Source organism: Erinaceus europaeus, chromosome 16 (assembly GCF_950295315.1).
Source record: "Erinaceus europaeus chromosome 16, mEriEur2.1, whole genome shotgun sequence".
Classification (NCBI taxonomy): Eukaryota; Metazoa; Chordata; class Mammalia; order Eulipotyphla; family Erinaceidae; genus Erinaceus; species Erinaceus europaeus.
In genome coordinates, this window is record NC_080177.1 from 72,820,008 (window position 1) to 72,846,734 (window position 26,727).

At 41.0% G+C, this 26,727-nt stretch overlaps 1 protein-coding gene across 2 annotated transcripts in view; it reads left to right on the forward strand.

Annotated features, from left to right (window-relative positions):
* LOC103119905 (signal recognition particle subunit SRP54) overlaps positions 1-26,727 on the forward strand; it is an 80,280-nt gene that overhangs the window by 7,315 nt on the left and 46,238 nt on the right. For both annotated transcript variants that reach the window (XM_060175424.1, XM_007530235.3), the window contains exons 2-7: positions 14,401-14,511; positions 19,471-19,562; positions 20,526-20,610; positions 22,289-22,393; positions 25,661-25,727; positions 25,808-25,865. In XM_060175424.1, the coding sequence (XP_060031407.1) occupies positions 14,434-14,511; positions 19,471-19,562; positions 20,526-20,610; positions 22,289-22,393; positions 25,661-25,727; positions 25,808-25,865 (485 nt within the window). In that variant the 5' untranslated portion in view covers positions 14,401-14,433. The remainder of the gene's footprint in view (positions 1-14,400; positions 14,512-19,470; positions 19,563-20,525; positions 20,611-22,288; positions 22,394-25,660; positions 25,728-25,807; positions 25,866-26,727) is intronic.

Below are 26,727 nucleotides of genomic sequence, written 5' to 3' on the forward strand. Positions count from 1 at the left end.
GGACTCCAAAGCCCATGTTCTTTCCAGTACTTCACACTGCACTATGTAAATAGGCTACTTGACGCTGAGCTTACACCCCAAGACTCAAGCACCCCAAGCTGGAGCCTGTTTTTATCACCTACACTCGCCAACTCCAGAGCTCTGTTAGAAGCGTGTGTGGTTTTAGCCAACATCACAGTCAGTCCTGGTATGTCCTGATTGCAGTGGTACTTACCAGTCTTCACTTTTAAAATATGCTTAGTGTGTGATGTGGCAGCAAAATTTGTTCCTGGAGTTTGTCAGAGGTAATAGTCAACTTTCTTTCTTCTTCCTGCTATTCATACCGTAGGGCCCAAGACTGGGTAGCCAACGAACTATAGGAAGTCATTTTGCTTTTTTTGGTAGGGATATCATTTTCTTACCTGCTTATGTCATACAGTTGTTGTGAGAATAGAATGAGATATTAGATGTTAAACTAGCTGAAGTACTGTACAGTAATTATTTACCTTTTCAGCAGCCTCATCTCATTAGAAATTTCTCTTTGTGAAATTCTGTTACAAAAGAATACTTGTATAAATCTTTTTAGTTAGCCAAAAGAATTTGAATATACTAGAATTGTAAATTACTCCAGTTTGAGATAGAGCTAGATACTAAACGCATCAAAGGATATATTTTTCTATCCTCTAATAGGGTAAAGTTAATAAAAAAATACTCCTGAGGGAAACACTGGTTGTCACATGTGTACAGTTTCTTGTGATTGCTGTCTGCACACCACGCCTGCTACTAACTGACATTCCCCTCCATAATGCACTGGGTCCCCAGCCCTACCAGCTTCCTCCTGCCTTTCCCTTTGGAGTCATTGGGTCTTCTGCCGTAACCATGGCTAGTCTAGCATAAATTGAACGTAACTTCCTTTTTTTAATTTTTATTTTTTAAACATTTAATTGTTTATTATTTGTACATTATTATTAGATAGAGACAGAAATTGAGAGGAGGGAGAGAGATAGACACCTGTAGCCCTGCTTCATAACTCGGGAAGCTTTCCCCCTGCAGGTGGGGACCACGGGCTTGAACCCAGGTCCTTATGCACTGTAGTGTGCGCACTTAACCAGTTGTGCCACTGCCTGCCCCCCCTTTTGTTTTATTTGTGGATTTATTTACTGGATGGAAGCAGAGAGAGAGAGAGGGAAAAGGGAAAATAGTGAAGGAAAGAGACACCTGCAACACCGCGTCACCGTTTGTGAAGCTTTTCTTAGGCACGTAGGGACCAGAGGCTTGAACCCAGGTCCTTGCTCGTGCTAGTGTTGCATTCTACCTGGTGTGCCGCCACCTAGCCCTCAAGGTGAAGTTAATTTTAAGAATCTTGCTGGGGGCAGGAGATAGCTCACGTGGTGAGAAAGATAGACACCTGCAGACCTACTTCACTGCCTGTGAAGTGACTCCCCTGCAGGTGAGGAACTGGGGGCTCGAACTGGGATCCTTACACTGGTCCTTGCGCTTTGCACCATGTGTGCTTAACCCGCTGTGCTACCGCTTGACTCCAGCTTTCCTTATTTCTATTTGAAATTAAAAGGAAACGCAAGGACAGGGTTCATAGAGAGGAATGAAATTCTGCAGGCTTGGTGCCAAAAAGAATCTCATTGGAAATTTTTTAAAGTGGATCCAGGCAGTGGCACACCCGGTTTAGTGCTCGTATTATGATGTGCAAGGACCCAGGTTCAAGCCCCTGGTCCTGACCAGCAGGAAGAAAGCGTCACAAGTGGTGAAGCAATGCTGCAGATGTCCCTTGTCTCCTTCCCTCTCTGTCTCCCCTTTCCCTCTAAATTTCTTTGTCTCTTTACAATAATAAAGAAATTATTTTATTTATAGTTTTAATATGGTATTGGGGAATGAACTGAGGGTCTTGCACATGTATGATAACACCAAGTAGCCTCCCTGTCCCATTTTTTTATATCCTATGTAATTAGAAAATAGTATAGGGACTGGAGGGTGGCACGTCTGGTTGAGAGCACATGTTACAATGCACAAGGACCCAGGTTCGAGCCCCTGGTCCCCATCTACAGGGGGAAAGCTTCACGAGTGGTGAAGCAGAGCTGCAGGTGTGTCTCTCTCTATCTCCCCCTTCCCTCTTGATTTCTGACTGTCTCTAGCCAATAAGTAAATAAAGATAATAGAAAAATATATTTTAAAAAGTATAGACAGAGGAGAGAGAGGGAAAGAGACACCAAAACACTGCTTCACCATTCATGTAACTCCCTTGGTGCTGTTCATGGTGTCCCCATGTGGTCCTGGGGATTGAGCCTGAGATCTCATGAGTGATAAGGTCTGAACTGTACCCACTGAGCTATTTCCTAGACAGGAAATGCTTTTTAGAGAAATTCTGAAAGTTTATAATAAATCATGGCAAATATTGTACAATATCAGTTCCTGAGACCATTGATTTTCTTTTGATTTGTCATTGGTTTATCTTAGTGGTCTTCAAGAGAGATTTGAATTATTTTTATTTTTATTTTTTTTGCCTCCAGGGTTATTGCTGGGGCTCAGTGCCTGCACCTCGAATCCACTGTTCCTGGAGGCTTTATTTTTTCCCCTTTTGTTGCCCTTGTTGTTTTATCATTGTGGTTATTATTGTTGTTATTGATGTCGTTGTTGGATAGGACAGAGAGGAGGGGAAGACAGAGGGGGACAGAAAGATAAGACATCTGCAGACCTGCTTTACCACTTGTGAAGCAACTCCCCGGCATTGGGGTGCTGGGGGCTCAAACTGGGATCCTTACACCGGTCCTTGCACTTTGTGCCATGTGCGCTTAACCCACTGCGCCACCGTCCGACTCCCGATATTTGAATTTTTAATAGAGACAGACAGAAGTCTAGAAAAGTATCTCAGTGCTAGGGCACAGGACTTGCATGCTTCAGGCCTCAGGTTTTATTCCAAGCGTCACCATGTACCACAAAACAAATCTTTCCCCTGGTATCAGTACTTTATTAATTTTTAAATTTTACTTGATATATTTTTTCCTTTTTTCTTATCCTATTTTGATAGGACAAAGATAAATTGAGAGGGAAGGAAGAGACAGGGAGAGAGATAGACATCTATAGACCTGCTTTACCACTCATGAAGCTTCCCTCATGCAGGTAGGGAGTGGGGACTAGAACCCAGATCTTTCACTTAATAGGGTACACCATTGCCTGGCCCTCTATTTTACTTTATTTTTTGCCACCAGGATGATCACTGGGACTTGGTTCCTACATGACTCCATTGCTCCCAGTGGCCAGTTTTTGTTTTCTGCTTTAATAGAGGGTAAGAGGTTCAGAGAGAGGGAGAAAGGAAGCGTCAAAGAGGAGACCTGCAGCACTGCCACTTGTGGGTCTTCTCCTACAGGCACGGACCAGGGACTTGAACCCAGGTCACTGCATATTGTAATATGTGGACTTTACTGGGTGAGCCACCACCAAGCCCCAGTACTTCTATTTCCAAAAATATTCCTGTGTATAGATAGCTGTAGGAATATTTGATTCTGAATAGATACGTCTTCCCACCTGCAGGGGTGAAAGCTTTGTGAGTGGTGAAGCAGGGCTTCCTTTCTTCCTCTCTGTCTTCCCCTTCCCTCCTGATTTCTGGCTATCTCTGTCCAATAAATTTAATAACAATATAGATACAACTTTGGGAAAAAGGAGAGCTAGCTTAGTAGTTAGGGTGTGTCCCTTCCCATGGACACAACCCAGATTGAAGTCCTAGCACCACATGGCAGGTGCTCTGGAGCAAGTTTAGTTGCTATGGCTTCTCTGTTTCTGTATCTTAATAAAAGAAAGTGGCTTGGATTGGTCAAATTGCACATGTGCAAGGCTTCAGCTCCACAGAAGAGAGAAAGAGAGAGAGAGAGAGAGCTCGAGACCGAAGCAGTGCTCTGTTGTTCGATGCAGTACCAGGAATAACAGACCCCCAGGACCTCACACATGCAAGACATCTTTCCTTCAACTGAGCCACCTCTTGACCCCTAAGAGATACTTGTAAGACCTTAGATGATTCCCACTCTCTAGTTGTACCTTTTCCTCAAGACCTTAAATACATCATTTATTCATAAAGTTCATTTTTATTAAGGGTTCATCACTGCAGATTGAAAGTAGATGAAGTAGTGAGAGAGAGTGCAGGAGAGAGCAACAGTAGGCAAAGCCCCCTGCCATTGTGAGCTTACATTTCAGCTGGGGTGGGGTGGGGGGGCGTAGGCCTCCAAGTAAGAAAATCATGTTAGTTGGTTGTGGAACAATGAGAAAAAATAAAGGGGGGGGGGGGCAGTGTTCCAGTTTAAACAAGGGATTAATGAAGGCTTTCTTGAGAAGTTGCATCTATGTCAGTATCTGAAGGAGATATGTTGTCAACCAGGGGAAGAGTTTGCCTTCTGATTCTGAAACCCTGCTCCTAGGTAGGAATGTGCAGTAGCAACAAGGTCAGTATGACTAAAACAAAGAGTGGAGAGGGAGAAAGACAGAGAGGGGTGTGCCTTACGGTTCATGAAATGGGAAGTTGAGGCTTAGAAAACTCCCACACCAGAGTTTTTATTCTTGGAATGGCAGGAGAAAACTTGTATTTAAAAAAATATATATTACTAGATATCCTTCTACTGAGATGCAAGGTGATAAATATATTGCTATTTAAAAAATATATCTATGTATGAGATAGAGAAAGGAGAGACAGTCAAGACATTGCTCTGGCGTGTGTGGTGCTGGGGATCAGACTACAGACTTCATGCTTGCAAGTCCTGTGTTCAGCCTCTGAGCCAATGCTGAAGCAGGTTATTTGCCGCAGAGGAAGTGTCGCTGATCATGAAGTGTTGGACTCTCAAGCACAAGGTCCAGAGTTCAGTCCCTGGCATCATATGTGCCAGAGCTCTGACACTCACACACTCTTTTCATTAGTATAGTGTGTGTGTGTGTGTGTGTGTGTATAATTTTTTAAAAAAGAAAAATAGAGGGGTCCGGCAGTAGCGCAGTGGGTTAAGCGCACGTGGCGTAAAGCGCAAAGACTGGTGTCAGGGTCCCAGTTCAAGCCCCCAGCTCCCCACCTGCAGGGGAGTCGCTTCACAGACAGTGAAGCAGGTCTGCAGGTGTCTGTCTCTCCCCTCTCTGTCTCCCCCTCCTCCCTCCATTTCTCTCTGACCTATCTAACAACGATGATATCAACAACAACAAAGGCAACAAAAGGGGAAATAAATAAAAATAAATTTTAAAATAATAAAATAAAAAGAAAAACAGGCTTTTATAAGTAGGCAAGTGTATTTAAAATATGCTAATAAGTACTTATGGAAGGAAAATATTGGAAAGCTTCTGTGAAAATTTATTTTCCCCATAAAGAACCAGTAGTATTGGAAGATAGGCTTATTTTACTTTATTTATTCTATTTCTGAGCGAGATGGAGGGAGGGAGGGAGAGAAAGAGAGAGAGAGAGACAGAAAAAGAGAGAGAGAGAGACCAGCCAAAGCACTGCTCAGCTCTGGCTTATGGTGGTGTGGGGGTTTGAACCTGGGACTTTGGAGCCTCAGGTAATGAGAGTCTCTTTGCATAACCATTATGCTATCTTCCCTCCTATTTTACTTTTTTAAAAAATTTATTCCCTTTTTGTTGCCCTTGTTATTTTATTGTTGTAGTTATTGTTATTGATGTCGTCATTGTTGTATAGGACAGAGAGAAATGGAGAGACGAGGGGAAGAGAGGGGGAGAGAAAGACAGACACCTACAGACCTGCTTCACTGCCTGTGAAGCGACTCCCCTGCAGGTGGGGAGCCGGGGTTCGAACCAGGATCCTTATTCTGGTCCTTGTGCTTTGTTCCACCTGCGCTTAACCCGCTGCGCTACCTCCTGACTCCCCCTATTTTACATTTTAGATAGAGGGGAAGAGAGAGAATACAGCACCTAAGCTTTCTTCAGTGCAGTGGCTCAAACTTTCTTCAATGCCAGGCTCAAACTCGGGTCACACACATGGAAAAACAGCACACTATCCAAGTAAACTATTTCACCAGCCCTGATAGTTCTGTTTTTAGTAGCTAACTAATGTAGCTTTTTGTATTATTATTATGTCATTTAGTATTATGACATGATTTTTAAAAAAGCAAAAACCAGTTACAGTGTCATAATTGTAATTTTTTAATATTTGTTTTCCCTTTTGTTGTCCTTGTTGTTTTTGTCGTTGTAGTTATTATCGTTGTTATTGATGTCGTTGTTGGATAGGACAGAGAGAAATGGAGAAGACAGAGAGGTGGAGAGAAAGATAGACACCTGCAGACCTGCTCTACTGCCTGTGAAGGGTCCCTTCCTGCAGGTGGGAAGATGGGGGCTCAAACCGGGATCCTTTCACGGGTCCTTGAGCTTTGCGCCACGTGCACTTAACCTGCTGCGCTACCCCGACTCCGGATAATTAGAGTATTATGTCATTACTAGTAATGCAGTGGCAAAGGAGATAAATGAAACATCTGGATCTTATTTCTTACCTAAGAATATTTACTTAAGCTGTGATAACTTAGTGTCATGCGTGTGGGATAAGAAATAAAAGACTTAGAGCTGGTTGGTGGCACACCTAGTTAAGCACACGTTACAGTGCTCAAGGTCCTGGGTTCAAGGCTGCAGATGTCTCTCTCCCTATCTCCCCATTCCTCTCAGTTTCTGGCAGTCTCTATCCAAAAAAATTAAATAAAAAACATGTTTAAAAAGAAATAAAAGACTTGGGGTTCGGGCAGTAGTGCAGTGGGTTAATCCCTCAAGACCCCCCCACCTGCAGGTGGGTCGCTTTACAAGAGGTGAAGCAGGTCTGCAGGTGTCTTATCATTCTCTCCCCGTCTGTCTTCCCCTCCTCTCTCCATTTCTCTCTGTCCTACCCAACAGCAACATCAGTAACAAAAATAATAACCACAACAACGATAAAAAAAAAACAAGGGCAACAAAGAGGGGAAAAAATAGCCTCCCAGCAATAACCCTGGAAGCAAAAGAAAGAAAAGAAATAAAAGACTTAAGAAATAAATAAATAAGACTTGGGGCGAGACAGGCGGTAGCATATCAGGTTAAGTGCACATAGCAGTGAAGCAGGTCTGCAGGTGTCTTTCTCTCCCCTTCTGTCTTCCCCATCTCTCTTGATTTCTCTCTCGATTGTCTCTGTCTTATCCAACAATAACTGGAAAAAAAGGTGGCCGCCAGGAGCAGTGGATTGGAGGTGCAGGCACCGAGCCCCAGCGATAACCCTGCAGACGAAAGAAAGAAAGGAAGAGTGTGGTCCGGCAGGTGGCGCAGTGGTAAAGCTTTGGACTCTCAAGCATGAGGTCCCGAGTTCGATCCCCAGCAGCACATGTGCCAGTGTGATAGCTGGTTCTTTCTCTCTCCTCCTGTCTTTCTTATAAATAAAATCTTAAAAAAAAAAAAAAAAAAGGAAGAAAGAGAGAAAGGAAGGACTCTGGAGGTCTGGGAGGGAGCATAATGGTTATACAACTACAAAAATAAAAAACAAGGGCAAAAAAAGAAAATAAATTAATTAAATAAGTAAATAAAATGGTTATACAAAAGACTTTCATGAGTGGTCCAGGAGTTGGCGCAGTGGATAAAAGCACTGGTCTCTCAAACATGAGGTCCTGAGTTTAATCCCTGGCAGCACATGTACCAGAGTGATGTCTGGTTGTTTCTCTCTCTCTCTCTCCTCCTGTCTTCTTCATTAATAAATAAATAAAATATCATGCCTGAGGCTCCAAAATCCCAGGTTCAATCCCCTGTACCACCATAAGCCAGAGCTGAACAGTGCTCTGGTAAAATAAATAAATAAATAAATTAATTTAATTAAATGAAAAAAACTTTCATGATAGACTTTAAAAGCTTAGGTTTCATCTCCTACACCACCATAAACCAGAGGAAAAGGAAAGGAAAGGAAAGAGGGGTGTGAGAAGAGACGAAAGAGAAAGAACAAAAGGATAAGTAATTTAGGGTCAGTAAAATAGCTTAGTTGGATAATATGCTTCTTAGCCCTGTTTGAGACCCAGGGTCAAGCCTGACCCCCACCAACATGAAGGAAGCTTCCTTCAGTCCTTATGGTTTCTTCCATTTTCTCTCTTGTCTCTCTGTCTTGCGTTTTTGTTTTTGTTTTACCAGAGCATTGATCAGCTCTGGCTCATGGTGTGGGGGATTGAACCTGGGACTTCAGAGCCCTGTCTTGCTCTGTCTATCTGGGGAAAAAAAAAAGAAGGAAAATAAGAAAAGGAAGGAAGGAAGGAAAATAAGAAAGGTGGCACAGGGAAGGTGGCACACTGGAATGTGCCACAGTGGATAAAGCATTGGACTCTCAAGCATGAGATCCTGATTTAATTCACAGCAACACATGTACCAGAGTGATGTCTGGTTCTTTCTCCTCCTACCTTTCTCATTAATAAATATAATCTTTAAGGAGAGAGAGAGAGAGAAAGAGAAAGGTTAAAAAGTTCTGTCTTTCCATTTTTCCACTTTGCTTATATTGAATAAATAAATGAATGTGTGTGTTCTCTTATTTTCATTTCCTGTAGAGTCTATAGGTATGATTTAGTCTAGGTAATCTTAGTTGACTAACTTTGATGGATTGGCTTGGAATAAATATGTGAATGGTTGGCTGGTTTGGTTTTGTTTCCCAGCTTTGGCTTGTGGTGGTTGTATGTCTTTCTTTTCCCCCACCCCAAGGCTTTTCTTTGTTTATAATTTATTTATTTATTTGTTATTGGATAGAGACAGAATTTGAGAGGGGAAGAGGAGGGAGAGAGGGAAAGAGATGTACACCTGCAGCCCTGCTTCACCACTTGTGAAGCTCTCCCCATACAGGTGTGTGTGGGGGGGACCAGGGGCTTGAAGTTGGGTCCAGGTGTACCACCTCCTGACCCCCAAGGCTTTTCCCTGTTTATATTATTGTTTATGCTATTTCACCTTCCAATTTCCTTTTGTCTCTTGTTCCTCCTATCCCAAATTTCACCTTCTTTCAGAATCTTTTTTTAACCAGAGCACTGTTCAGCTCTAGCTTATGGTGGTGTAGGGGACTGAACCTAGGACTTTGGAACCTCAGGAGTAAGAATCTCTTTTACATGACCATTATGCTCTCTACCCCCCCCCCCCCCCAGAATCAAATTCATTTTCAACCTTCTCGTTGGAGTATGTTTTGTCTATTTGAGCCTATTTCTTCTTTGTTTGACTTTTTTTTTAATTTTTATTTTATTTATTTATTCCCTTTTGTTGCCCTTGTTGTTTTATTGTTGTAGTTATTATTGTTGTTGTTGTTGTTGGATAGGACAGAGAGAAATGGAGAGAGGAGGGGAAGACAGAGAGGAGGAGAGAAAGATAGACACCTGCAGACCTGCTTCACCGCCTGTGAAACGACTCCCCTGCAGGTGGGGAGCTGGGGTTTGAACCAGGATCCTTATGCCGGTCCTTGTGCTTTGTGCCACCTGCGCTTAATCCACTGCACTACAGCCCGACTCCCTTTGTTTGACTTTTTCTTTTTTTTTTTTATTGCTAGGACTCGGTGTCTGCACTATGAATCCACCGCTCCTGTGGCCATTTTTTTTCCTCTTTATTAATTACTTAATTTATTTTGGATAGAACAGAGAGAAATTGAGAGGAGAGGGAAAGACAGAGAGGAAGAGACAGAGAGACACCTGCAGACCTGCTTGTGAAGCGACCCGAGTGCAGGTGGGTAGCCAGGGGCTCAAACTGGGATCCTTGTGCAGGTCCTTGTGCTTTGTACTATGTGCGCTTAACCCAGTGCAACACTACCCGACCCCTCACTTTTTCTCATTATCTCCTCCTTCCAATTTCCCTCTGTCTCTATCAAAAAGCAAAGCAAAAACCAAACCAATCACAGTGTAAAATAAGGAGATGACAGGCTTTTCTCTGTTTTTCATTCTTTCTTCTAGACTGTGAGTAAGAGGTTATCTTTTTATAATTAGAGGGAGAATGAGAGAATTTGGGGGAGGGGGAGGGAAGGGTCAGGAACCACAACCAGAAGGTGAGAGCCATGCCCAAGGCAGACCCTCTCTTCTCCCTGGGTGAGTTATCACAGTTGAGGAGACAGCTCGTCCAGGAGGGGTGCCCTTCTGTATTATCAGGGAGACCTAGCAGAGGAGGAGGGACTAGAGGGAGCGGTGATAGCAGATGCGGTGGCCTGGGTACTCATCTGCGCAATCAGTGCTCCTTGCTAAAGGGGCCTCGCTTTGCTGACGCCTTGTCAACAGCACCCACAATGCTCTGCACTCGATTGGGAGCCAGGGGCTGCCAATTAGGCTCAGTGGCGTCATGAGAAGCCACAAGGGTTTCACAGGTGTGCAGAGAACCCCCGGGCGCTCTCTGAAAAAGGCAGAAAAAGGGGGCGCTCCTCCACCACCCCAAAGGCATCTTTTCTTTCATACTTGTTTGACCTTTCAGAAAAAGCACCTGTTGCTTCCTCTTAAAAGTCTGACCTTCACTCAAAGCTGCTGTCGTCTCTGCTGGGAGAATGAAGAGTGACTCTACTAAAACTTCTCTCTTTCTTCAAACTTACTGAGGGGAGGGGCTGGGCAGTGGTGCTCTCAGTTGAGTGCAAGGATTGAGGTTCAAGTCCCCAGTGCCCATTTGCAGGGGGAAAGCTTCACGAGTGGTTAAGTAGGGCTGCAGGTGTCTCTATCTCCCCTCCCTTCTCAATTTCTCTCTGATCTGTTACATAAAATAGTAATGAAAAAGAAAAAGAGACCAAGAGTGAAGCATGACCAGCCTGTCCCAGTGATAATCCTAGTGGCAAGAGAGAGAGAGGAGGAGGAAGAGGAAGAGGAGGAGGAGAAAAAAGGAGGAGAAGAAGGAGAAGAAGAATACAAAAACAACTCAATCTAATCTAGCCTATGTGGTGCTAGGAATCAAATCTGGGGCCTCAAGGATGCAAGTCCTGTGTTCTTTCTGCATTGCCTCCCTGGGCCACCCAATAATAGATTTTTTAAAAAATATCTATTTATTTTCCCTTTTGTTGCTCTTGTTGTTGTAGTTATTATTGTTATTAGATAGGACAGAGAGAAATGGAGAGAGGAGGGGAAGACATAGAGGGGGAGAGAAAGATAGACACCTGAAGACCTGCTTCACCGCCTGTGAAACGACTCCCCTGCAGGTGGGGAGCTGGGGTTTGAACCAGGATCCTTATGCCGGTCCTTGTGCTTTGTGCCACCTGCACTTAATCCACTGCACTACAGCCCGACTCCCTTTGTTTGACTTTTTTTTTCTTTATTGGGAGATTAGTGTTTCACAGTCTACAGTAAATACAATAGTTTGTACATGCATATCATTTCTCATTTCCCCACACAACAATATAATCCTCACTAGGTCCTCTGCCATCCTGTTCGAGGACCTGAACCCCCCCACACACACCTACTCATTGTTTGACTTTACAATTGTTTGACTTTTTACAGAAATAATCATTGGCAGTTGGCCATAAACTTTTATTGCTAGCTTTGAACTTTACTGGTATTAGTCAAGATTCTCCATAGAAACAAAACCAATACAGTGTGTGTGTGATGGGGGGTGGGGTGGGAGGGTGAAAAAATTTACATACTTTATTCATCAATAAGTCATCACAAAGTGAAAAGCAGGGATAGCTTCATTTTCAAAACAGGAATTAAGAGGGCATCATGCCATTTTATTTAAAATTGCAAGTTAATTTCTTTACAATGGAAGAGAATTGAAATATTAAAGTTTGTGCCAGCTTCTCAAAGTTCCGCAAAATAGCACATTGAATCCTCAATTCCACATGGTCATTTCAGACAGAACACGAGCACAGAGAGGACCAAACTGCTTCACTGAATGAAAGGTACATTATTTGATGCACTGAGGGATATAACACAAGAATCTTCCTTGACAGAAGCAGTTCTGTGTGCCTTCTCTAAGACCCACTGCAGCAACAGCTTCCATGTCTTCATCTGCAGTGTTTGAACTTGCTGTTATTTCCCATTCACTAGCACTGCTGTTTTCTTAGCAGAGGGATTCAGTTGCCTCTAGAACAGGAAGCTGGTTATGTATCTACTTCACCAGCATTTTACCTCTGTCTTTGGAGTCACTTAGGATATACTTGATTTTAGTTTTCAGCAAAATAGCCTCCGGAAAAACCACAGTTTTGATGTAATAGTCATGAGGTTAGTAGAAAAATTTTATAGCAAGGAATTGGGGGTGGGTGGGCTAGATGGCATAATGGTTATGCAAAGAGACTCTCATGCCTGAGGTTCCAAAGTCCTAAGTTCAAACCCCCCCCCCCCCACACACACACACACACACTCATCATCACCGCCATAAGCCAGAGCTGGTAAGTGTTCTGGTAAAAAGAAAGAAAAGAAAAACTCATAGCAAACATTGAGCCAAGTATGGGTTACAGGGCAGTCGTCTCCTAAAAAGGCTTCATTGTAAAATATTGTAGGCTTTATCTGGACACAACCAAAAGTTAGAGCAGTACACTTTCATGGCTGACCAACTCCCTAGCACAAATTCATACTGTACTAAAAAAAGGGGGGAGGTGCTAATAAAACCAAGAAGGGATTCATTGGCTCCATGTAAAAACTGAATGTCACTCAAGAAACCAAAAAATTTAGTGTAAGTAATAAGCTCATGCACATTATCATGAAGTTGACAAGTTCCAGCATCCTTCCAGCAAACGGACAAGCTGGAGCCTAGCTAGGAGGACTGAGGCAGTGGTGGTGTATTCTAAAGGCTGGCATCAGGAAAGCTGATGTTTCAGTTTGAGTTTGAAGGCAAGAAGCATCCCAGTTTGAAGACAGGCGAAATAAATCATTTATTTATCTATCTATTTATTTATTTATTTTTGCTGTATGTTTCTATGTCTTGTCATGCCAGCTAGAAAATAAGCAACTTGAAGGCAGGGGCTGTAAGTCTCACTTGCTTATTTGCCAATCACAAGTCCTTAAAGAGTGAGTTGTGTGTATAAGTAGCTCTACACTCTAAAAACCATGCTGGGAAGGGGCTTTCTTTGAAGTTTTCTTTTACAGTTGGGGGGGGGGGTAGGGGACATCAAAAACAGCTTTATTTTATTTTATTTTATTTTATTTTAGCCAGACCACGGTTCCACTTTTAGTCTTGGTTGTATTAGAGAGTGAGCCTGGGACCTTTCACATGCAAGTCCTGTAAACTGCTGCTGTGCTATGTCCTTGACTTGAGCAACTTTAAAATAGGAAAGTTAGTAGCCTACTACTTCCCTTGTTTGCTGGAGGGGTAAACTATGATAATGTAATGTGTATGCACAAAGTTAGGTAGTTTAGTAATTATTCAGAAATTGAAATCTTTCCCTCCCCCTCCTTTTTTTAATGGCAAATCTATTAACAAAGAGAGAGAGAGAATTAGAACATCACTCTGTCTGGCACATATGCCGGGGATCAAACTCAGGACCTCATGCTGGAGAGTCCAGTGCTTTTGCCGGGCCTTTTTTTTTTTTCCTTTCTTTTGAGTTTGAATTAAAGTAATTTACAAAGTCTGTTTAATGTAGTAAACTAGACAGTATTCTTGGACTAGTGCACTGCTTGGCCGTGTGCATGACCCACATCCGAGCCTTGCTCCCATCTCATTGAAGGAAGCTTCAGTGATGTGGTCACATTCTTTCTCTCTCTCTCTCTCTCTCTCTCTCTCTCTCTCTCTGCCTCTGTCAAAAACAGAACAAAACCAGAACTATTCTTCAATTGATATTTTTCTTTCCCAGTTTTTGTAAATTATGTACAGGTTTGCCCAAAATGAGAACAGATAGAAGCCTCAAAGATCCCGTTTTCCCAAAACATATTAACTGACACAATAAGCTCATTGGCTTACATAAAGCATTTCAGTGGCTTTTCGAACAGAAGGTGTTATAATCTATAGTAGCGGCAGCTTAGCTTTTGGACCGGACGAAACTACCAGATGAGAATGTAGAAGTTAAAGTTACAGGACCGGAGGGTGGGTAGTATATAGCATCATGATTATGCAAAGAGACTCTCGTACCTGAGGCTCCAAAGCCTCCTGCACCACCATAAGCCAGAACTGAGCAGTGCTCTGGTTAAAAAAAAAAAAAAACAAAGAGGAGGGGGCGGGGAGTCGAGCAGTAGCAGCAGGCAAAGTGCAGGTGGCACAAAGCTCAGGTACTGGCGTAAGGATCCCTGTTCCTGTTCCAGCCCCCGGATCCCCACCTGCAGGGGAATCACTTTACAAGTGGTGAAGCAGGTCTACAGGTGTCTGTCTTCCCCTCCTTTCTCCATTTCTCTCTGTCCTATCTAATAACTACAACAATAAAACAACAAGGGCAACAAAAGGGAATAAATATTTAAAAATTTTTTTTAAAGTTATACTATCTAAACATAAGAGTACTTTAACTTGAACTTTAGAAATCTTCCATTATAAAAACTATTATTATTAAGATGTGTTTATTATTTTTCTTCCTAGGTTTTCTTATAGCTATAATTTAAAGCCTTCAAGATGGTGCTAGCAGACCTTGGAAGGAAAATAACATCAGCATTACGCTCATTAAGCAATGCCACCATCATCAACGAAGAGGTATGTGAAATTTAGGTGACTGCATGTCATTCTTAGCATTGGACAGGTGGGGTATTAGTAATCTCTCTATTTTTTTTTTATGTGGCATCATAGATCAAACCTAGGACCTCACACATGTAAAACATGTACTCTACTGCTGAGCTACAGCCCCTGCCCGTATATTTGTTTATTTTTAAAATTGATGTGTATATTTATTTATATGTTGGGTTAGAGAGCAGAGACCAGAGCATTGCTCAACTCTGGCATGTGGTGTTGCCATGGGTTAAACTTGTGGCCTCTGGGCTTTCAGGCATGAGAGTCTGGCGTGCTGCTACTACCCTATCTCCCTCACCCTAATGTAAACTTTAAGTCTAAAGGTAAAAACATAAAACGGGAACACAAGGTAAAATTGGGGCTGACTGTGGTGTATTGCAGCAAAGTAAAGGACTCTGGGGAAGAAGGGGAAGGAAGAGTGGGTGGAGGTAGTTTGGGATCCTGGTGCATGATAGTGGGAAAGGATGTAAGTTGGAGGTAAAAGTGTTTTGCCGACACTTACCCTAGGAGATGAGAAATTATCTACCATTATGTTAATAGTTATAAACTATTAACTCCCCCCATAAAGTAGAAAAATAAAAATAAACACAAAAAAAGCATGTAACAGGATATCTTAATTTTTTTTGAGAAGTTGATTGATAGCCTTTTAATTCCAACTTCCTATAATGAATTATAAATATTGAGTGAGTGGAGAGACAGTGGCACCTTGGAAGTGAGGGGGTACTTCTCTGAAATAAGGCAAACATTTATGTGAAACTTGTCCATGGTGGGCATAGTAGTCTCAGGTAGAAGAATTCCAGAAACTTGAAATAAAAATTAGTAGAAAATAGCTGAGGAAATATCAATAGCTCTCTTGAATAGTGTACCTTTTCTATGTGTGCAACCCAGGTTCAAGCCCAATCTCCATGAAGGGAATTTTGGTGCTGTGGTGTCGGTCTTCTCTCTCCGTCTCTCTCCTCCCCCTCTTCTATCTTATCTACCTATCTCTGTCTGTCTGTCTGTCTGTCTGTCTGTCTGTCTGTCTATCTATCTATCTATCTATCTATCTATCTATCTATCTATCTATCTATCTGTCTAATCTATCTCTCTTGCTGCCACTGTGTCTCAGGGATGGGGTGAAGAGATGGAAATGACTAAAAAGTGGCTGGGAGGTGGTACAATGTATAATACAATGACCTCTCAAGTTTGAGGTCCCAAGTTCCAGTCCTCAACATTGCATGTTCCAGAGTGATAGTCTGGTTCTCTGCCATTGATTAATAAGTAAATAAATTTTTAAAAAAGATTTAAATGATCTACACTTTGATCTTGTGAAAATGACCAAGATGTGGAAATATATTTTCTATCTTAACATAGGCCTAAAACTTTAGTATTCTGATTCTTTCTTTTTTTTTTAAGATTTTATTTATTTATTCATGAGAAATTATAGGAGAGAGAGAAAGAACCAGACATCACTCTGGTCCATGTGTTGCCGGGGACTGAACTCAGGACCTCATGAGTTTGGACTTAAGAGTCCAAAGTCTTATCCGCTGCGCCACCTCCCAGACCACAGACCTGATTCTTTCTTGTCTAAGGACTGTACATACATTACTTCCCCTTCTTTACTTTCATCTTTTTTTTTTTAATTTTTTAATTTTTATTTATTTTTGTCATCACTGGGGATTTCCTGCTCTAGGCTTAGTTTTTCAGATAGAAAGCAACAGAAAAACACCTCAACACTGAAACCTCGTTTGGTGTGTCGGGTCAGTCTCAAAGCTGGGTGATGAGTGTAACAAAGCGAGCAGACCCCACGTGAGTTGTCTTGTCCACATGAGCTCCTTTACTTCACGTAGTGTTCATATAAAAGGCTAGTGGTTTCATCTTGACTAATCTGATTCATTTGCTTTTGGAGATTTTGCAAGTTTATTTCTTATGACATTTCAATGGAAGAAGGGCAAACGCTAGAAGAAGAAGAAGAATACTCTTAGTTCTGTTTCATTGTTTTAGACTTTTTTCCCATTCTTTTCTCCATATTTTGCATTTAATAATTTGTTAGCTGTAGAAAGGTAGTCACAGTTCACAAGTATACTTTATATTTTGCAGTACCAGTGGACAAATACTAAATTTAGTTTTAGAAGATGTGTTCAGTCTCCCACTTAGTAGTTATGCAATGTAAATTTGTGCAAATCTAATTCAGATTCCTTAATGTATAAAATGATTTTAGACACATGAGATAATGGATGGAAAGTATTTTCTTTTTTTTTCTTTCTATTTTTTAAAAATATTTTTGTTTGTTTTATCTTTTATTATTTTTTAAATATTTTATTTAATTCCTTTTTGTTGTTTTTACTGTTGTAGCTATTGTTGCTGTTGATGTTGTTCGTTGTTGATAGGACAGAGAGTAATGGAGAGAGGAGGGGAAGTCAGGGGGGAGAGAAAGAGAGACACCTGCAGACCTGCTTCACCGCCTGTGAAGCAACTCCCCTGCAGGTGGGGAGCCGGGGGCTCGAACCAGGATCTTTCCACTGGTCCTTGCGCTTTGCGCCACGTGTGCTTAACCCGCTGCGCTACCGCCCGACTCCCGGAAAAATATTTTCTAAGTTGGAAGTTTGAAATAAACTAATATAGAATTTGATATCAGTGCTTTAATAAGCATGTTACTAATGATTTGGGATTTTTTTCCCCCATCACCTGGGCTTTACTGCTCCAGGCCAACTTTTTTCAGGTAGAAAGAGATGGAGAGAAGGAAAGATACCATAGCACTAAAGCCATCCCCCAGGCAGTAGGCACCAGGCTCAAACCTAGGCCACGTGCATGGCAAAACAGTTGAACGTCCTGAGCTATCTTACCAGCCCAGTTTTGGAACCATCTAGAGAAAAGTTATTTAACAGCACTAAAAAGTTTCACACATTTGTTTGAAGAACCAGACTTAGAATCTTCTTTTTGGGGGGCTGGGTGGTAGCGCAGTGAGTTACGCTCATATGGCATGAAGCACAAGGACCGGCCTAAGAATCCCAGTTTGAGCCCCCGACTCCCCACCTGCAGGGGGGTCGCTTCACAAGCGGTGAAGCAGGTCTGCAGGTGTCTGTCTCTCCCCTTCTCTGTCTTCCCCTCCTCTCTCCATTTCTCTCTGTCTTATCCAACAACAACAACAACAGTAATGACAGCATAACAACAAGGACAACAAAAGTGGAAAAACAGCCTTCAGGAGCAGTGAATTTGTAGTACAGGCACCAAGCCCCAGCAATAACTCTGGAGGCAAACAAAAAAACAAACAAAAAAAACTTTTTTCTAATTCTCAAATCTAGGACCTTTAAAAATTATTATTAAACAACACCAAAACATAACTTAAACCATTTTTCAATCTTTGGAATTCAGAAAAATAAAATGACAACTTTCCAAACAATCTTCCCTGTTGTACAGTCCATATACTTTTTGTGTTTATAGAAGAGAAAAAAGAAACCAGGGACACAAACTTGGTGACAAGTTATTAAGGTTGTCTTTTGACAGCCATTTGGCAACTTCGCTGTTCTTGGAAATATGCTGCTAGGGAATTAACAAAGAAATCCCTGCAGTGAAAGATCTGTTACTTCATTTTTTTTTTTTTTATCAGACTCTTAATGAAGGATAGAAAAATCTGTTACATCTCTGTAGGATTTAAGACATGAGTTGGAGTTGAGAGAGTTCAATGAAGAGGTACTTGACAGTTTACTTTTTTTTTTTATTCATTTTTGTTGGTACCAGATGGCAGTGATAAGATACAGATCCTGCCATCATGGAGCTCACATTCTAGTATATAAATTTTATTTTAAGGTTTTATTGTTCTGTCTTCATTGAACCACAGTTCCTAGCAACTCAAGAAATATATGATAATAGGGAGTGGGTTAAGCGCACGTGGCGCGAAGCACACGACCGGTATAAGGATCCTGGTTCTAGCCCCAGCTCCCCACCTGCAGGACCTGCAGGGGAGTCGCTTCACAGGCGGTGAAGCAGGTCTGCAGGTGTCTATCTTTCTCTCCCGCTCTCTGTCTTCCCCTCCTCTCTCCATTTCTCTCTGTCCTATCCAACAACAATGACATTGATAGTAACTACAACAAGGGTAAGTAAAGGGAATAAATAAATATATAAAAAAAGAAATATATGATAATAGTGAGTTTCGTGGACCAGGAGATGGTGCAGTGGATAGAGCATTGGACTCTCAAGCAGGAGGTCCAGAGTTCAATTCCCAGCAGCACATGTACCAGAGTGATGTCTTTCTCTCTGTGTCCTCCTATTTTTCTGATTAATAAATAAATAAAATCTTTAAAAAAAAAGTGAGTTATGAGTAGAGGAGAGTTTCCTTTTCAATTTTGTTCTACTCTTCTAAGTGTAAATAGTAAGCCATTTAGGTCAGACCAAATCATTTTTTTAATAATCGTTTTATTTTATTTTTAATTATCTTTATTTATTTATTGGGTAGAGACAGCCAGAAATTGAAAGGGAAGGGGAAGATAGAGAGGGAGAGAGATAGAGAGACACCTGCAGCCCTGCTTCACCACTTGTGAAGCTTTCCCCCTGCAGGTGGGGACCCAAATCATTTTCTTTTGTAAACTTCTCCTCCGTGGTAGTCCAAAGAAGCACATATTTCACATACAACTGAAATTGCTCTATATCAACAGTGAGAGCTGTTCAGTGATACAGAAAATGTCAATGGCAACATCTAGTACTAGGTAGCTCTGTTTGGTTTGTGAATGGTAGTTACCATCATGACTTTAACGGAAGTAAAATTGCGGTGATGAGTACTAAATGGAAGGTATAATTTTGACAGAATGACTTTATACTTAGCAGGATTTTATATCTCTAATGGTAACTGGAAAACTTGTTTTTGCCTACAGTAGTGTGATCACTGACCAGTCATTGTTTTTTCATATGATTAAAATGATATTTAATTCTTTTTTACTTTGTTTGCAGGTTCTAAATGCTATGCTAAAAGAAGTATGTACAGCATTATTGGAAGCAGATGTTAATATTAAACTAGTGAAACAGCTAAGAGAGAATGTAAAGTAAGTAAAATTAATCGAGTGAAAATAAACAAGACTAAATTTAGTTTACTCTAAGTCAAGGAAATAACTAGAAAAGTCTGCTACATCATGAAACAGCCCCACTAAAAGAATAGACCTCATATGTTGTATGTGTCTAGTGTGTTTTCATTATGATGGTTCAAAGAACAAGCTACATGTGGCTTTCATTTAATTATGTATTTCTTTGCATTTCACAACTCCTTTATTTGGATGGATTTAATAATACACTATGTAGTATTTTAATATAAAAGCATTTTTACCAATTCAGAGTCTTCATAGAAAAGTAGCGTTGTTTTATCCTCTTCAGCCTTAGGATAGCACTAATCAGCCACCTACATTATTAGAGAATTGTATTCTTTTTTTTCCTATTACTTTTGGCTTCTCTGTTCATATTTGAATGAAATAGTAATGTGTGTGGTCTGTTATTGTGTTCACTGTGAGAGGCATGGACTGTGGCAGGGCACATGGGATAATAAAAGCACCTTAATTAACTGCTTGGATCCTAGCCCTTGTGATGCACAGACCATTCCTCCTTTTTTCTGTTGTCAGACTGGGTCGTAGATATAGAACTACTAGCAATCAGGCATCTAGAATTAGACAGAATAGTACTGTTCCCTCTAGGTATGAAGTTTAAAAGTTGCAAGGAGAAGAAACAGTACTAATACTTGGCAATGGGAAGGGGACAGATTATTCACTTTCAGATTTCAAGAGAAAGTCTTGAAAAGCTAACCAAAGTCTCACATCTAGTGTTTCATATTTAATTCCTTATGATGTAGACTTAAAAATCTGTAGTAATTTGTTCATGTTAATTATACAGTTATTAATATGGTTAACTACTGTGCATAACAGTTTGGAGCTAAAGCTTCTTTATTTTTACAGTACCTTAATTGGTTTTTTTTTTTTTTTTCTCTTTACCTCCTAACCCCAAAAACCATTATTATAAAGGTCTGCTATTGATCTTGAAGAGATGGCATCTGGTCTTAACAAAAGAAAAATGATTCAGCATGCAGTATTCAAAGAACTTGTAAAGGTAAAAGTATATCAAGACTGTGTTATGTTTCTCTATTACTTAATGGGTAAAATACATCAGCACTGTATTTATCCTCTTAATATCAAGCATTGCATACTGAAGGTCCTACTATGATACAGAAAGTCTCTTTTGGCATGTATTCTTTTTTTATTAAGTATTTATTTAGCATTTTTTGATTTTGATAGGCTAGAGAAAAATTGAGAGGGAAGGGGAGATAGAGAGGATGAGAGAAAGAGAGACACCTACAGCACTGCTTCATCTCATGTAAAGTTTTCCCCTGCAGGTGAAAGCCCTGGACCTTGCTCATGGTAATGTGTACACTCAACTAGGTGTGCCATGGCCTAAATCCCTCCCACCAAGTGTTATTTTTTAATTTTTTAAAATAAGTGTTTTTCTTTTTTAATTTTTTAAAAATAATCTTTATTTATTGGATAAAGAAAGCCAGAAATCGAGAAGGTAAGGGAATATAAAGAGAGGGAGAGAGAGAGAGAGAGAGAGAGAGACCACAGCCCTGCTTCACTACTCCCGCAGCTTTCTTCTGCGAGTGGGGACCAGGGACTTGAACCCAGGTCCTTGAACATTATGGCGTGTGTTCAACCAGGTGTGCCCCTACCTGGCCCCATATTATTTTCTATATTGTTTATTCCACTTAAAAAGGCCAAATAGCCCAATTCTTAATTAGATTATGAACAATTGTGAATTAACAAAGTTTCATTTTGTAAGTAAATATGGCCTGCTACTCTGTCTCACTTTAGGACCAACTGATGCTATTGCTACTATCGTGAAAATTTTAAAACTTTAAAAATGTATGTGTGGCCATGGAGAATCACCCCCATTCCTCTCAATTTCTGGCTAATAAATAAATAAATAACTTTAAAAAGTATATTATTTTAACCAGAGCAGTGATTAGCTCTGGTTTTTGGTGGTGTGGGGGGATTATTGCACCTGGGACTTCAGAGCCTCAGGCATGAGAGTCTCTTTCCATACCATTATGCTACCATTATTTGTGATCCGGGAGGTGGCGCAGTGATAAGGCTTTGGACTCTCAAGCATGAGGTCCTGAGTTCGATCCCCGGCAGCACATGTGCCAGAGTGATGTCTGGTTCTTTCTCTCTCCTCCTATCTTCTCAAGAATAAATAAATAAAATCTTTAAATTTTTTTTTTATTTATTGGGGGTGAGGCAGTAGCACACAGGGTTAAGCACACATAATATGAAGCACAAGGATCCGTGCAAGCGTCCTGATTTGAGCCCCCAGCTCCCTACCTGCAGGGGAGGTCACTTCACAAGCGGTGAAGCAGATCTTTGGATTCTGTCTTTCTCTCTCCATACTTTTAATTACTTTTTACTAGAGCACTGCTCAGCTCTGGCTTCTGGTGGTATGGGGGTCTCATCTTCCCCATCCTCATCTTGTTTTTAAAATGTTTTGAGATCCATACCCTTGGATTGGTTTGGAGAATAGTCTTGCTCATGACTTCACAATGCATTACTTTACATTTTTTTTTAACTTCACTAGGTATGTATAAAGGGAAATAGTAGAGCTGTATTAGAATGGTAGGGTTATGGGTGACTCTTATACCAAAATGTCCTTAATTTTATCATTTAAATGATGTGTAGGAAGAGGGACTTTAAAAGAAACATGTGTAACTGGATTTTATAATTTTAATTGTGGTGTATAGCTGGTAGACCCTGGAGTTAAAGCATGGACACCCACGAAGGGGAAACAGAACGTGATCATGTTTGTTGGATTGCAAGGCAGTGGTAAAACAACAACTTGTTCAAAGGTAAATTACATTTGACTTTCTAAAAGTTATGAAGAGGTTATGTTTCTGTAGATAAAGTTTTATATTAAATAGAGAGGTTATAATATTGTTGCGTTACAATTTTTCACTATGCTTACATAGACTAATCTTAATCTTTAATGAAGTTTAATATGTTTTTTGGAGAAGAGTACCTGGAGACTTTATGCCCTATTGCTCAGGACTTTCTTTTCAGTGCCTTATCTAGCCGTACCATGCAGGTGGACCTCTTTATTGCTTTATTTTACTTTGTAGTATGTATCTTTTTCCTTTTTTCCTTCTTTTTTATAAATTAAAAGTTTTATGACAAAATGCTGTCACCTAAGTTTTCAAAGAGTAGTATCATTTTAGAAAAATGTAAAAGAAAAGGTTCAGAAGGTGCCACAGTGGATGAAATGGTAGACTAAGCATGAGGTCCTGAGTTTGACCCCTAGACCTGCATGTGACAGAGTGATACTTTAGCTTTCTCTCTCTAATGAAGTAATTAGTTTAAAAGGTTTTTTTCTGGTATATTTGTTTGTTTTGTTTTTATACCAGAGCACTGCTCAGCTCTGGTTTATGGTGGTACAGGGAATTGAACCTGGGACTTCTGATCCTCAGACATGAGAGTCTTTTTTTTTTTTTTTCTTTTAAATATTTTATTTTATTTTGTTATTGGATAGTGTTGTTTTCTCTGGGCTGGCTTCATGGGCGGGTAGACAGACGACCAGGAACACAAGGCTGAGCGGAGAAGCAGTATTTCTTTATTCACGAGCGAACAGTTCAAAAAACTAATCTAAACTAGTCACAACCCAAATCTGTCTTGCATCCTTCTCCGCTGCAGCGGCAGCAACCCAGGAAGTACGTAGGATAGGGGGCGGAGAGAAGCAAGAAGCGGGAAAAGGCAAAGACTAAACCACAATCTCCCGGAGGCAGGAGGAGTGAGACCAAACCAATGTAACAGAATGACCATGTAAATAGACCACAACGTCAAGCAATGTAACAGAAAGGGTCCCAGAAGCAGAACTAGAAGCATCCCAACAGGATAGAGAGAAATTGAGAAGAGAGGAGGAAATACAGAGTGGGAAAGAAACAGAGAGACACCTGCAGCCCTGCTTCATCACTTGTGAACCTTTCCCCTACAGGTGGGGACTGGGGGCTTGAACCTGGGTCCTTGTGCACTGTAATGTGAGCATTTAACCAGATGGACCACCACCTGACCCCAGACATACATAAGAGTCTTTGCATAACCATTATTCTATCTCCCCGACCCAGATTATTTATTTATTATTTTTTAATATTTATTTTATTTATTTATTCCCTTTTGTTGCCCTTGTTGTTTTATTGTTGTAGTTATTATTGTTGTTGTTGTTGGATAGGACAGAGAAATGGAGAGAAGAGGGGAAGACAGAGAGGAGGAGAGAAAGACAGACACCTGCAGACCTGCTTCACCGCCTGTGAAGCGACTCCCCTGCAGGTGGGGAGCCGGGGTTCGAACCGGGATCCTTATGCCGGTCCTTGTGCTTTGTGCCACCTGCGCTTAACCTGCTGCGCTACAGCCCGACTCCCTATTTATTTATTTTTATCCCATCTGGAACTTCACCACTTCAGGCTGACTTACTTCTTCAGATAGAGTTAGAGAGAGGGGAAGAAATCATAGCACTGAAATTTCCTTCAGTGCTGTGGGGGCCAGGCTCTAACATGGCAATGCCTCATCCAAGTGAGCTATTCTGCTGATCCAGTAAATTTTTTAAAACTTCATATATTTGGTAGGACAGAAAGAAATTGAGAGGGGAGGGGAAGATAGAGGGGGGAGAGAGAGAGAGAGGGAGAAAGAGGTACCTGCAGTACTGCTTTGCTACTTGTGAAGCTTCCTCCCTGCAGGTGAGGATCAGGGGCTTGAACCTAGGTCCTTGTGCATGGTTACATGCACTCAACCAAGTGAGCTACTTGGCCCCCAGTAATTTTTGTTTTAAGAAAAATATAAGAAATTTTACTTTAAGGAGTACTTAAATAATTACAGTAAACAAATAATTGCATATAGGGGCCTGGTGGTGGCTCACCTGGTTGAGCACACATGTTACAGTGCACAAGGACCCAGGTTTGAGCCCCAGTCCCTGCCTGCAGGAGGAAAGCTTCACAAGTGGTAAAGCAGGGCTGCAGGTGTCTCTTGTCTCTTTCCATCTCTATTACCCCCTTCCCTCTCGATTTCTGACTGTCTCTATCCAATAATAAATAAAGATTTAAAAAAAAAGATTACATATGTAAAATACTTATCGACATAGCTTTTTGCATGTTAACTTTTTATTGAAAACACATTATCATACTACTCTCCAAGATACTGCAATACTGTGTTCTTTTTTTGTTATTATCAAATTTCCTTTTATTTCTTTTTTCTTTTAATTATTATTTATTTATTTATTTAAGAAAGGAGACATTAACAAAACCATAGGGTAGGAGGGGTACAACTCCACACAATTCCCACCACCCGATCTCCATATCCCACCCCCTCCCCTGATAGCTTTCCCATTCTCTAGCCCTCTGGGAGTATGGATCCAGGGTCATTGTGGGTTGCAGAAGGTAGAAGGTCTGGCTTCTGTAATTGCTTCCCCGCTGAACATGGGCGTTGACTGGTCGGTCCATACTTCCAGTCTGCCTCTCTCTTTCTCTAGTAGGGTGGGTCTCTGGGGAAGCGGAGCTCCAGGACACATTGGTGGGGTCGTCAGTCCAGGAAGCCTGGCCGGCATCCTGATGGCATCTGGAACCTGGTGGCTGAAAAGAGAGTTAACATACAAAGCCAAACAAATTGTTGAACAACATGTACCCAAAGCTTGGAATAGTGGAGAGGAATTGTTAAGGGGGTACTCACTGCAAACTCTAGTGGACTTCTGCTTTCAGGTGTATATTTGCCCTGGTTTATGGACACGTGTGAACGAACATAAGCTCTCTCTCACGGAACCTGCTCTATATCTAGGTTTGGGGACTTTGTTAGAAAGTGAACCACCTGGGATGAAATTAGAGTGTACTATGAAAGGAAAGGTCTCACCCGAGTAATGAAGCTGAAGGGTTGTGATTCCACACGTGAAGTCTCTGGACACAGTCTGAGCTGAAGCATGTTGAGGTGGCACTTGTTGCGTTGATTAGGTTGCGATCTGTGGATGTTCTTTTAATTTTTTATGGGGGGGTTACTGTTTTACAGCATAGTCATTAATCCATAGGCACAGCCTCTCATCTCCCCCTGACATTATAATTTTTTAATCTTCCCCTTTTCAGCTAGCATATTTTTACCAGAGGAAAGGTTGGAAGACCTGCTTGATATGTGCAGATACATTCAGAGCAGGTAATGTATTAAAATTTAAAAATTGTTTTCTTTAATCTTTAGTTTTAAGCTTGATGATTCATAAACTCTTTATCTTTTAGGGGCCTTTGACCAATTAAAACAGAACGCTACCAAAGCAAGAATTCCGTTTTATGGAAGGTGGGTTTTTGCTTTTTCATTGTGAGTCTCATGTGCCTGGTCTTATCTGTCAGACTTTTAAAAAGTGCTCTCTGGTTAACTTTTAATATATACTCATAAGCTTAAGTCCTTTCTGGTATAGGGGTAAAATTAGGTGTTCTTCTTTACCACTACAACTTCACTTTTATGATCTAGTCTGGTAGTGTACATTGCTTATTTTATTTTATAGTTTTTTTTTGTTTTTTTTTCCTTGATCAGACTATTACCTAGCTCTGGCTTATGGTGGTGACAGGGATTGAGCCCAAGACCTCCAGTTCCTCAGGCATGAACGCCTGTTTGTGAACTGCCATGCTGTTCCCCTGCTCCTAGACATTGCTTATTCTGTTTCTCTGTCTATATTTATCATTCTGCCTATCATTCTTCCTTCTCTTCACTGTAATTTTTAATGAAATTTAAAATGCTTACCAAATTATGTAGATATTAAATCTCCTTTCCTGTATTTTCTTTTTTTTTAAATTAATTTATTTATTTTCTCTTTTGTTGCCCTTGTTGTTTATCGTTATTGTTGTTATTGCTGTTATTGTTGTTGGATAGAACAGAGAGAAATGGAGAGAGGAGGGGAAGACAGAGAGGGGCAGAGAAAGACAGACACCTGCAGACCTGCTTCACCACCTGTGAAGCGACTCCCCTGCAGGTGGGGAGCCGGGGACTCGAACCAGGATCCTTATGCCGATCTTTGTGCTTTGCGCCACCTGCTTAACCCGCAGAGCTACGCCCGACTCCCCCTGTATTTTCTTTTTAAGATCTATCTGAAACATTTCTCAGTTAACCATTTACTCATGAATTCTACTTCTCTAGTATATCACTAAAAAAAAAAAAAAAG